Source organism: Micromys minutus (assembly GCF_963924665.1).
Source record: "Micromys minutus genome assembly, chromosome: 11".
Classification (NCBI taxonomy): Eukaryota; Metazoa; Chordata; class Mammalia; order Rodentia; family Muridae; genus Micromys; species Micromys minutus.
In genome coordinates this window covers 16,650,979-16,664,801 of record NC_137980.1, presented here as the reverse complement: position 1 = coordinate 16,664,801, position 13,823 = coordinate 16,650,979, and the positions used below count along the sequence as shown (strand labels likewise).

The 13,823-nt window shown below is 40.9% G+C and overlaps 1 protein-coding gene across 1 annotated transcript in view; it reads right to left on the bottom strand.

Annotated features, from left to right (window-relative positions):
• Positions 1-13,823, bottom strand: part of WDR41 (WD repeat domain 41) — a 50,702-nt gene that overhangs the window by 12,251 nt on the left and 24,628 nt on the right. The window contains exons 4-7 of the mRNA XM_080925815.1: positions 9,794-9,924; positions 8,258-8,321; positions 3,272-3,383; positions 281-343 (exon numbers count right to left, since the gene is read on the bottom strand). Of these exons, the coding sequence (XP_080781941.1) occupies positions 281-343; positions 3,272-3,383; positions 8,258-8,321; positions 9,794-9,924 (370 nt within the window). The remainder of the gene's footprint in view (positions 1-280; positions 344-3,271; positions 3,384-8,257; positions 8,322-9,793; positions 9,925-13,823) is intronic.

The window sequence follows — 13,823 nt, the reverse complement described above, 5'->3', positions numbered from 1 at the left end:
ACAGGAAATATATTGTTTAATCAAATTAACAGAAGACAGTGATGTAATATGATGACAAGAAGAAAGAGGGAAGGAGGAAGAGGAGGAGAAGGAGGAGGAGGAGGAGAAGGAAGTCCTCCTAACACTTGGAAATGGTTTGGCCCTGTATCATTTTCAACAGCACCAAAAGGCCAGAGCTAGGGCATTGGCAGACATCTCTGAAGCAAACTGCTTTTCTCTTCCTGGCACACCTGCACATGTGCATTCATGACGCTATATCAACACATAGTTATGAACTCACTCAATTCTCTGCCAACTGCGGCGGCGACACAGTTCCTGGGGATTTCAACCAAAGCACTGATCCCTTCAAAAATAAAAAATAAGACAAAGAAACCATTTTCTATTGTGGCTTATATCAAAACCAAAACTTTCTTAATTTTATATTAGTCATTTCCCATAAAACATACTTAAAACCTACATGAATATTTCCTTTCTTGCTCACACATGGAAACTGGGTTATGGGTAAGCTTCTGGTACCTTTGGAAGACGCATTGGACACAGTAGTGGGCCCTGAATATTGCTCCTGTAATGCGAACCTGTTCGCTGTTAGTGCTCAACCCCTCCCATCACTCCCTTCACCAGGCGCCCCTCATGATAGGCACCACAACCACTGTGTGATGGCTACTTCAATGAGTTATGAAACTGGGGTTTTCCCTCAATGTAAATTTAAGAGTATGCATGTCACCTGGCACTAAATAAGCTGATGTGGTAATGCCAAAGACATATCTGGCCCCATGCTGTTTGCTGACACAACTCTAAAAATCCTTTACATCTCCGGACACTATTTGAATGAGATGACTAGTGTCTGGCCAGTCACGGGTGGCTCTGGGATGAGAGATGTTCCCTAGAAGGACCAAAATAGGAGGGAAAGGTTGGTACACTCAGCCTTACCCCTTGAGGTAAGCGGATAATGTTGGTCACTAGTAATAAATGGTTTAATTAACCATAACTACATAATAAAGCCTCCATAAAAAAAAAAAAAAAACACAGGACTTAGATAGATCAGTAAAGCTGAACATGAGACTGTGCCTGCAGGGAGAACACTTAGGGAGCTCACAGAGTTTATGTCCTGTCCTCCAACCTTGCCCTTGGAGTGTCTTCTCTGCTGCTCTTGTAATAGAACTAAAGCGGGCAAATGTGTCCCCTTAGTTCTATAAGCCACTGTAGCACACTCAATCATGATTTATAACCAGGGTGTGTGTGTGTGTGTGTGTGTGTGTGAGAGAGAGAGAGAGAGAGAGAGAGAGAGAGAGAGAGAGAGAGAACAACAAAAATGGAAAGCAGGTGTAGGGACTGTCCTGAGGGCCAGCATCAGGCTGATCAGGTCAGAGGACACCAAGCTGGTGTCCTCTGCTCCTGCAACACTGAGGGCCACAGCGTCTGCATAAGAAGTGACTGTCCTGTGCTGTGCGGAACTAGTCAGTCCTCCCTCGACAGCCACTGTCAAGGCTAAGAAGTGGCCGCAAACCGCGCAGTTACAGCTAATCGGTGCATTTCCAGAATGCCCGATGCTGCTGAGGGTGAGGAGACTTCAAACCACCACACCACTTATTTGTGCGCAGAATTCTTAGTGTGTGGGGTTTGGTTGCTGCTGCTGTTGTTTTCAAAAGACAGGGTCTCGCTGTCCTGTCCAGACTGGCCTACCGTGGTCCATGTCAGCTGCCTGAAATGGCGGACAGGACACTGCTTGGCCTTAAGCACCCAGCACAGAGCATCTTTTCAGAGCTAAATCATAAGATGCTCTCAGACTAACCATAACGTCAAGCATTAGAAGGTTGAAATACCAGAGCACACTAACCAAAAATTGTTTAACAAAGTTACTCTTCCCACTTTGCTATGTATTATCTATACATGTGATGTATCACATGCAGATGCCAGTGTCCCCTCACTGGCATCCCTGCCTGCCTGTCACAGCCTAGCAGCACCGATGCAATGTCTGCATTTTCTCTTCCTCATGAGCATGAGTGGGGTTTGTGTCCTCAAGGAAGGGAAGGAAGAAACGTGAGGGAGCACAAGCAAGAACGAGGAAGGGGCAGGAGAGTGGTTTTGCACGTCTCACACATAGCCCAGGCTGGCCTCAAACCTATGAAAACCTTTCTTCTTCAAGAAGAATTTTAAATGCAGAAAATGTTCACGGAGGGGCCAGTCAGATGGCTCAGTAGATAAAGGTGCTTGCCGCCAAGCCTGGGGATGTAAGATCCACATCATGGAAGACAAGGATTCTCACTAGTTGTCCCTTGACCTTTATACATGTGTCACAGCCTGTGCTTGAGCGAGCACACACATGTATACACACAATATACATATACATGTATGCATATACAATACATACATATATGTGCACACACATATATAGAAATACACCAGTATTAGAAGGCTAAGTGATCATGATTCTGCTATCTCACACTAGAGTATGGGTTTATACTGAAAGTACTCCAAGGTTATCATGTGCTATATGTGCATCCATGCTCACCGTGACACGACTTAAAATAGGGAGGTGATGGAATCAGCCAATGTGTTCATCAATAGATGAATGAATAAAGAATGTATGATATGCACACACATACACACAGTGATCATGTGATATGCACATGCACACACATACACAGTGATAATGTGATATGCACACCCACACATACACACAGTGATAATGTGATATGCACACCCACACATACACACAGTGATAATGTGATATGCACATGCACACACATACACAGTGATAATGTGATATGCACATGCACACACACACACACACAGTGATGATGTGATACGCACATGCACACACACACACACAGTGATAACGTGATATGCACACCCACACAGCGGGGTACTATCAGCCATAAAGAGCAAGATCCTATCATTTTCAAGAAAACAGGTGAGACTGTTTAAATGAACCAGACGTGAGAAGACAATGCTGCGTGCCTTCCCCCACCTGCAGAAGGAGGGTGACTTTTGTGGGGAGGACAAGGCTAACGAGGGTGGCAGGTCGGGCGGCTACCATCTAAACACACTGCATCCGTGTATGAAAGCAGCACAAATAAGATACACATGAATGTACATGTTCATTAAATTGTTTGTCATGTGAAAATATTCATCACATATGGCTACCTAACACTCCTCGGAAAACAGCGACAACACAAAGGGTATCCCACACGGATCTTTATATTGCGATTATGTCTCTTTAGAGACCCAACTGTGTCTTTTACAGTCTATCACCTTGGCTGGTTCTTACCTGTATCAGAAAGGTGGCTGGTCTTACAGAGCAGATCTAACTTCCGGTTCCACACGCCTAAGTCACTACCACCCGAGAGCCAGACGTCCAGCCTCTGAAGGACAGCTAAGCACTGCAAGGTCATTTGAAATGGATCGTTAGTTCCGAAAGGCTACCATTGCTCCGTGGATTTAATTTATGTCCCCAAGTTCTCTGAAGTTCCTCTATTTGATAAGCAGTTTGTTTTTCTTCTTGCTGACTCTGGGCTCTTTATGTGACCACCGTCTCACAGAAGATGAAGAAGAGAGGATTTCTAAGGCAGTTGAAGACGATGGGGCTTCCCTGTTCCCTTAGATCACGGCCCCAAGGTGACACTAATGCTGTCCCCACAGCAAGCTGAGACCTGTGAGCACTACAAAGCAGTACCAAGCCACACTGAGCCTCTGAGCAGGCAGGCGCTCAACCCAGACAGTCAGGAAACACTGAGACAGTAAGAGGTCCTCTATTCCTGTCTATGCATTGCTTTAAGCCACTGAGATTTCAGATAACTTGAGAATACTGATAGACAACTTCCATATAATCTTTAAAATGCCTTATAAAAATAAAATGGAAAGTGTGATACTGATTTTTAATTTTTTTCAATGACAGGCTTGAAGTGTTTCCAGGAAGTAGAACCCTTTACTTGTGTGGTACTCAGGGTACCTCTCTTCAAGAGTCATGTCCTCATAGCAGACTCAAGTAAACTGAGTCCAAATTAGAGAGAAGGAGAGCTGGTGGTCTAGCTTCAGCTCAGGATAAGGCTACTTTTAAGACGGGTGAGAGAGAAAGGAGAAAGCAATCAAACGCAGTGTTTGCTTCAGGAGTCTGCCTTGTCTAGACTCAGGGCTTCTGCGTTAGCCCTTGATTCTGTTTATTGCCAACTGACAGGCTATTGTGTGGATACGTACATTTTGTTTATCCGTTCATTAGCTGATGGATAACTTAGCTTATGCCTTCTTTTTAGCTAGTATGAATGCTGGTGTTCTGACATTCGGTATATACATATGTGTGGGCATGTTTTCTTTCTGTGTGAGACTAGACACAGACGGGTTATTATTTAACAATTTACCAGAATGCCAACCGAGTTGAAGGTCGCTGTACTATTTTATAAGTCCACTAGCAATGTATAAGGTACAGTATGACTTTTCCATATATTAACACTCAAGCCCTGTCCTTTCGATGGGGCACTTCAGTGGTGCTAGTGTGAATGAAATGGGTTTGATTCTCTTGCTATTAATAATGAACTTTTTCTCCTGCTTTTATATATCTTTTGGAAGAAATTTTCTTTCTTTCTTTCTTTCTTTCTTCTTCCTCCTCCTCCTCTTTCTCTTCCTTTTCCTCCTCCCCCTCCTCTTCTTTTAAGATTTATTTATTTATATATATGAATGCACTGTAGCTGTCTTCAGACACACCAGAAGAGGGCATCAGAGATGGTTGTGAGCCACCACGTGGTTGCTGGGATTTGAACTCAGGACCTCTGGAGGAGCATATTTTGCATACATACTTGATAAATGATTTATGTGTGTTTTCCCCAGTCCTTGGGCTGTATTTTTTAATTTGTCAATTGTATTCTTACAAAAACAAAAGTTCTCATTTAATTAGGCCCAATTCATCACTTTTTACCAATTAAATTTATTCCTTTTTATATGTATATTTTCAGATGAGTCCTCCCCTCCCCCCTGAGATAAGGTCATACTATGCTGCCCAGGCTGATCTTGAACTCATGGATTCAAATGATTCTTCTACCCCAGCCTGTCATACCAGGGAGCCCAGCTGTGAACACCACACCTAGCAGGCCTCGCTCTTTACAGAACATTCTTTCTCCCACTGAAAGGTGTTGGATCCCCTGTAAGAGGAGTGAGATTTTAGTTTTGGACCTTGAGTTCTATCCACCAATCTGTTTGTACATCAGTATGCCAGCGTCCCACTGTCTTGATACCATATCACTGATTTAGAATGAGGAGCTGTCTCACATCCCCATGCCTGCTTTCCAGACATGTTATGGCCCTTCGGGATCCTTTACACTTCAGGTTTCAGGTGAGTTTGTTCCTTTCTGAAATAAAAATCTGATTTAATTTTATGATAGATATGATATTTCATCTGTAGGTCATTTTGAGTAGTGTTTAAATCTTCATAGTAATCTAACCCATGACCAAATGACGGTTTTTCAGTTAACTCTTTCAGACTTATTTATTTGTATGGGCATGAGGCCTGCAAGTATGCATGCAGACTATGCGCTTGCTTGGTACCTGCAGGAGCCTCGGGTCCCCTAGATGGAGTTGCAGATGGTTGTGAGTCAGCATGCAGGAGCTGGGAATCAAACCCAAGTCCTCGAAAGAACAACAGCTGCTCTTAACTGCCGAGTCAGCTCTTCCATCCCTCAGTTTTTAAATTTATTTACTTACTCTTAAAATCATCGAACAATGGTTTAAACTTTTTAATGTGTAAACCCCTTACTTCTTTAAAAAAAAGACTTATTTTTAAGTATTTTATTCTTTTGGATGTAGCTGTGAGTAGAACTTTCTCGATTTGATTTTAGAAGATTACAATTGACTTTTGTATCATCAACCGTGTACCCTGAAACCTTACTAAGTTAATTTATTAGCCCTAAAAGTTTTGTGTGAGTTTATGATTTTCTACATATAAGGTCATGCAAATACATAAATACAGCAAGTTTAGTTCTTCTTTTTCATAAAAAATGATAAAAACTCATTTCTTTTCTATTGTCTGATTTTGCTGTTCAGGTTCATCCTTGCAAGCTAAACAGATGCAGGCTGAGAGCATAGATTCTCACGTTATCCCTGACCGTATGGAGAGCAGGCTGCTGCCTTCAGTATTATCCCTGACTATATAGAAAACAGGCTGCTGCCTTCAGTATGATCCCTGACCGTATGGAGAGCAGGCTGCTGCCTTCAGTATTATCCCTGACTGTATGGAAAACAGGCTGCTGCCTTCAGTATTATCCCTGACTGTATGGAAAACAGGCTGCTGCCTTCAGTATTATCCCTGACTGTATGGAAAACAGGCTGCTGCCTTCAGTATTATCCCTGACTATATAGAAAACAGGCTGCTGCCTTCAGTATTATCCCTGACTATATAGAAAACGGGCTGCTGCCTTCAATATTATCCCTGACTATATAGAAAACGGGCTGCTGCCTTCAATATTCAGTCGCTGGATTTTCATAAGGGATCTTGCTAGGCCATTGCTGAGCATAAAATGTCTACACTGGAGTTGGTCAAACACATTCTCTCCTCTGCTAAGTGGTCACATGGTTCCATCCTGGACCCTTACTCTGGTCACTGACTGACTTTAGGATATTCTGCTAAGGTCGCATTCCTGGGATAAACCATCCTGGCTGTGCTATACCACCCTGTTTGTTATTTTAATGTTGCTAGCTGTAGTCTGTTAATGTTTTGTTGAAGATAGTACAGTCTTAATTACTTAGCGTGTTAGAGTTTTCTGAGATACCTCAAATGTGCACACACCGAATTTTAACTGTTTTCCTTTATAGAAATGGGTCCCATTGCCCATTGATAAAAACTAATTTGCAGCCTACATTTATTTCTCTTCTGTTTCTCACCATTTCCTTTAGAGAGCTTCCTTGAAGGAGAAACCCAGAGTTGACACATATAACCACTTTTTACAGCCTTCATAACACCAAATGCCTTCCAAGAAAAGTGTATCCATTTGGCTCCAAACAAACAGAAAAAAAAAACCCCCAATTTGCTACATCCTTACTAATGCCAATCTTCATTTAAAAATTTGATTAAGTTGAAAAATAATTAAGAGTTACACGTCTGCACTGCTCTGAAAAGTCACCTAAGAAAACTGAACCATGGAACAATTATGAGTGAATTTTATTTGTAAATGGTTTTTGGTAAAACAAATACACAGTAGGAGCAAGCAAATAAAATCCTTTTTTTCCTTTTTCTTTTTTTGGTAAATATTGTTACCACAAGGCACAAGATCCATTTTAATCTGAGAAATTCTCTTACTATTACAAGAAGAGACCCTCAGATGAGTCCCAGATGCACTGTCTTGCTCTGCTCTGTTCCTTCAACTCAAGGGTTTTCACTTGAAAACTACTAATTTTGGCTTTTCAGATAAGAATATTTTTAAGCAAATGAGTGAGTAGCATTTTTTTTTCAGATCACATAAAATACAGTGAATGCTTCGGTGACTTCCTCAGACCCCCACTAGCTGTAAGAACTCAGCACACAGCACCTTCTGCCCCAGGAACATCAGAAACTTGGCACTGTAACGGCATGGAACCATGACGGAGGGAACCGCCAGAGACGGCCCAGCACAGAAGGGACAGCAGCTGTCAGAGGCCTCACCCCAAGGCTATGGAGGAGTCTGAACTGGTGCCTTCAACTGGTGCCTTTCCCAGACTGGCTAGTGAAGAAAAAGCTAACGTCCCCAGAACACACAAGGTCATTTCTCATGGAGGAATCTCAAGGAAACAAGACATAGCTGCATTTGTTTCTCCCTTGTGCAGTGGCATCCCTGCCATAAACGTCCTAATCAAACTCTGTTTATAAAGAGATGAAGTGAATGGCATCCACGTTAAAATGTCTTGTTTTGGATATAAGAAACAGACATGTCCTCTTGACTATAGAGAAGGCAGCAGGAAAGGGACAAATGTGTGCCTATGTTTTGGTCAAAGCATACAAAGAGGAGCTCCTGCTCCGGCTCTGTGCGCCCTGTCCTCCTAGCAGGGTCCGCTGTGAACCTGCCTGGCCACTTCTCTTGCAGCAACAGTCAACCCCTGCGGTCATTTCTACCTGAGACATTCTCACACTTCAATACATAGGATCCCCAAATCATTGTCTTAAAATCAAATGGCTGCAGGTGTGTGTGAACACAGTGATCTATAAGAACTAAAGAAGTAATTTTGTCTAATTTATTAAGCCATTTTAAGAACAACAAAAATATTAGCATAGGAACTGATTTGCTGGAGACTTTACCTTAACAGTAGACTGGAAGCATGTGACCCTCTGGATTTGTTGGCCGGTGTCACAATCCCAAACGTACACTTATGTTAAGAAATAATTTCCAACTAGAATTTTAAAACTTTAGTGTGAGGTAACATTTTGAATTAACAATTAAATCCCAAGTAGAAACAGTTAGGAAATTTTTAGGTAAAATCTAAGCCAGTGAGTGTTTACTCTGCCATACCTCTGTACTGAAAGTCATCTCTTCAGGAGCAGGTCTACCACCTACAATGTCACTTTGAGGCCATTTAAAGATGCCCAGCAGAGTGAGTGCCCAGGAGTACTTGTCTTCATGGGAATTAACCACCAAGTCTGCTTAAAGTGTCCTTATGGGAACAGTTTACCATAATGTAGTAAACGTGTACATATATAATGTTTTACATGAAGACCACCCCATCTCCCAACACTTTCTGAGAGTTCACTGCAGTGTACATGCATGATCATATGTGTATGTTACAGCAGTAACCGTGTGTAACCGTGACTCTGTGTGCACTGCAAACACGTGAAAGGACTCTTGCCACACAGTGCAGGTTTTAGTTTGGCTCAAGGAACATGATGATCTTTATAAACTTTTAACAGTTTCCTATGGTGTTATATTTTATATGATATACATCTAAATATCGATCATATACTTGGAAATGCAAGTAATAAATGTATGGCAAACATATTTTATACCATGTCTGATATATATTTTATATTAAATTTTAAAATTAGCTTCACAATTTATTAATCTTATATGATTATTTTTATTAATTCTATGTCACTCTTCACATGCAGTTAATTATAAAATTATACATAGGGGAGATTCCTATGTATTCACATGTGTGCATCACACTAAACAAACTATTAGTGTCTCACTATTGAACAATGTTTTCTGGCCTTAGCTTCCCAGTTCTAACAGCACCTCATGGTCTTTCCACTGATGTCCCCATTTAAAAGCTTATTAATCAGCACTAAGTGGCATGGGCTCATAAGACCAAAGAAAAACCCACCATCAACATTTAACCTAAAAAGTTAGCAGAGACAGTCCACAGAGAATTTGGAGTCCATGTGGATAAAATAGTTCTTGGGACTTTTTCAAATAATGGTGATTCGGTGAGATGAACGGCTGTGTGCACCACCACTTTTACAAGTAAGTGTACCAGCATCTAACCTCCACACTGTGGCAGCAACTTACAGAGCATCACCACTTCTGTGGCCTTAGAAATTCTAACTGGAAAATATGGGAAAGCAAAAGTAAGTTCACTTTCAGAGTTTTAAAATACAACGATTTAAATGCCGGGCAGAGAGGACTGCACTTTTGTGCAGATCCATTAGGCAGCAACCCAGGTCCTCGGGATGGGGGCGGGGGTTAAGTGTCTTTTGCCATACGAGGGGGGAAATGGATTCCGATGTACCAGGCATTCTGGGAAGGGCAGCTTCTGTCGTGGGGCTCCCCTGCTCCTGCCGTCACCTAACACTTAGCACCTCGTACAGACCTGGAACACACCGACCCGGGTTAAGGATATGCCGACAGTCCGGTCAGCAGACGCTGTGAGGATAAGCCGACTGCTAGCCTCACAGGAGTCTAGGGGAGGAAACGTAATGACGGCTGTTATCTTCTGAGTGTGCCCTCTGAGTTCCAGAAGTCTTTCTCCTGTCTGAAACACACGTAGAAATGTTAGCCAACTTACCCTTTCCAACTTGAAGAGTCTTAAGTAACATTAAGAATAGCTATGTACAAAAATAAACATATGCCATTTAAACTTAGGTTTGGAATTTTAATTTTTTTAAAACAACCAGATACATATAATCTAAATAAGCATTTAAAACAGCTGTGAATAATTTTGGCTATTTTTCTAGTTAGTATGCTATTTTCATAAATAGCCACAGGTTAAGCTGTAGAAAGAAAACAGATGCATGTACGTATGTGTAAGCTCTGTGATTACTGGTGCAGAGGAAATGAAAGCACAGTGGTCTGCAGGCAGACTTAACCCAGCTCCTACTCCCACCCACTCAATGTCCTCCTCCTCCAGTCCCTCCCCCAACCCTCAAGTATAAACATACTATATATATTATATTATATTGTTTATATCTATATCTATATTTATATGTATTTATATGTATATTCATATAAATGTCAGATCTTCCCAAGTCTGCAGGATTTCATGAATGTGTTTATAGCACAGCTGACTTTCTGCACCTGCCACTTTTAGAAGATGGATTGAACTGATTTCACTGTTTTGTTTATTTGAAAATAGTAATATAGTCTAGACTTGCCTCTCTGAAGCTAAGGCTACCCTGGATCTCCTGATCCACCTGACTCTGCCTCTAGGATTACAGGTATGTGCCATGACAACTGGCCTGATTCAACCAATCTGAGACTAAAATGACAGTGCTTTAAATATGTGTGGTGGTTTATATCTGTAACCAATAAGCTGAAGCAGAGAACAAAGGTTCAGGGCCAACCTGGACGAGACTGTCCCAACCAACCATCCAACCAACCAACCCAATCCAAAGAGAATAAACTGTACTGAACACAGACATTATTCTCATTATTCTCTGCAACATCTGCATTGTGCAAAGTATGGTGTATACTCCACAGATAACTTTAAGTACGTGAGAGGATGGGAGGAGAGGATATGAAAAAACATTCACATGGGCATCTGAGCACCCAGTGTGACATTGAGGAGGACCAGAGCCACCTGTGGACACTCTGGTGTTAAAGGATGGGTGGATTGAAGCAAGACCACAGGAAAATGAGGGCTGATGGTGAGATCAGACAACCAGGATGAAGGAGCAAAGAGGAAAAAATAAAAACAGAGCAGCCTTCGGAACAAAGACCACAAGGAAATGCCCTAGGAAACTCAAGCAACCTTTACATACACGGACTAAAGTCAAGCATGAGGAATTTTTATTATGCTGTCATAAAGGTTGAGTGAAAAACTGTACCATCGAGACTCCATGCCCAGCCAGAGACCCACGCTCCTTCCAGGCTCCACCAGTGCTGGGACCAGAGCCTCAGCTCTGGGTCTGAATGTACACAGCCCACACCCCAGTTGCAGCTCAACTCCCCAAATATTCTGACACATCCAGGATCACAGGATCACAGGATCACAGAAAAGACAGGCCCCAGTCAGAGACAGGGAGGCCAGATAACACCAGAGATAACCAGACAGTGAGAGGCAAGCGCAAGAACATAAGCAACAGAAACCAAGGCTACTTGGCACCATCAGAACCCAGTTCTCCCACCACAGCAACCTGGATACTCCAAAACACCAGGAAAGCAAGATTCATATTTAAAATCATATTTCATGATGGTTACAGAGCACTTTAAGAAGAACATAGATAACTAACTCCCTTAAAGAAAGATAGCAGAACACAAGTCAACAAGTAGAAGCCCTTTAAAGAGAAAACACATAAATCCCTTAAAGAAATACTGGAAAAGATAATCAAACAGATGAAGGAATTGAAAAAAACTGTCCAGGATCTAAAAATGGAAATAGAAACATTAAAGAAAACACAAAGGGAAACAACCCTGGAGATAGAAAACCTAGGAAAGAGAACAAGAATCACAGATGCAAACATAACCAACAGAATCCAAGAGATAGAAGAGAGGATCTCAGAGGTAGATGATGCCATAGAAGTCAGCAACAGTCAAAGAAAATACAAAAAGCTCCTATCTTAAAACATTCAAGAAATCCAGGACACAATGAAAAGACCAAACCTGAAGATAAAAGGTATAGAAGAGAGTGAAGATTCCCAACTTAAAGGACCAGAAACATCTTCAACAAAAATATAGAAGAAAACTTTTCTAAACTAAAGAAGAAATGAATATTGAAGAATACTGAAAGCAGTAAGGGGAAAAGCAAGTGACATAGAAAGGGAAATCCATCAGATTTGTCAACAGAGACTCTAAAAGCCAGAAGATCTTAGGAAAATGTTATACAGACACTAAGAGAACACAAATGCCAGGCTAGGCTACTATATCCAGCAAAACTCTCAATTACTATAGATGGAGAAACCAAGGTATTCCATGACAAAACCAAATGTATACAACATCTTTCCACAAACCTAGCCCTACAGAGGGTAACAGAGAGAAAAGTCCAAACCTAGGAGAAAAACTACACCCAAGAAAAATTAAGACAATAATCTTTTCACAACAAACCCAAAAGAAGAGATTTCCACCTCTAACAACAAAAATAGCAAGAACCAACAATCATGGTTCCGAATATCTCAACATCAATGGACTCACTTCCCCAACGAAAAAACATAGGTTAACAGTCTGGATACATAAACAGGATCCAGCATTTTGCTGCAGACAGGAAACACACCTCAGTGAAAAAGACAGACATTTAAAAAAAAAAAAAAAAACTTAAATTAAAAGGCTGAGAAATTTTTTTCCAAGCAAATGATCCCAAGAAACAAGCTGGAGTAGACATTTTAATATCCAACAAAATATACTTTCAATCAAAAGTTATCAAAAAAGAGAGGGAAGGACAGTTTATACTCATCAAAGGAAAAATTCACCAAGATGAACTCTCAATTCTAAACATCTATGCCCCAAATGCAATGGCACCCATATTTGTAAAAGAAACTACTGAAGCTCAAAGCATACAATGAACCTCACACAATAATAGTAGTAGATGTTAGCACCCCACTCTCATCAATGAACAGATTATGGGAGCAGAAACTAAACAGAGATACAAAGAAGCTTAAAAAGGGGATAAACCAAATAGATTTAACAGACATCTATAGAACATTTCACCTTAAATCAAATGGATGTGTCTTCTTCTCAGCACTTTATGGTACCTTCTCAAAAATTGATTATATACTCAGACACAAAACAAACCTCAACAGATAGAAGAACATTGAATTAATCCCATGTATTCTATCAGACCACCACGAACTAAGGTTGATTTTCAATAGCAACAAAAACAACAGAAAGCCCACATACATGTGGAAGCTGAACAACTATCTACTCAATGATAACTTGGTCAGGGAAGAAATAAAGAAGAAAAAAATTTTTTAAAGTCAATGAAAATGAACACACAACATACCCAAACTTATAGGACACAATGAAAGACCAAACTTATAGGACACAATGAAAGCAATGCTAAGAGGAAAACTCTTAGCCCCAAGTGCCTCCATAAAAAATTAAAGCGATATTACACTAGCAGCTTAACAACTCATCTGAAAGCTCTAGAACAACAACAAAAAAAAAAAAAAAAAAAAAAAAAAACACCCAAGAAGAGTAGACTATTGGAAATAATCAAACTTGGGGCAGAAATCAAATAGAAACAAAAGGAACTATACAAAGAATCAACAAACTAGGAGCTGGTTGTTTGTTTGTTTGAGAAAATCAACAAGATAGATAAACCCTTGGCCAGACTAACAGGGGGGGGGCACAGAGACAGCAGTATCCAAATTAACAAAATCAGGAACAAAAAGGGAGAAATGACAACAGCAACTGAGGAGATTAAAAAAATAATCAGATTCCACAACAAAAGTCTATATTCAACAAAACTGGAAAACCTGGATGAAATGTATGATTTTCTAG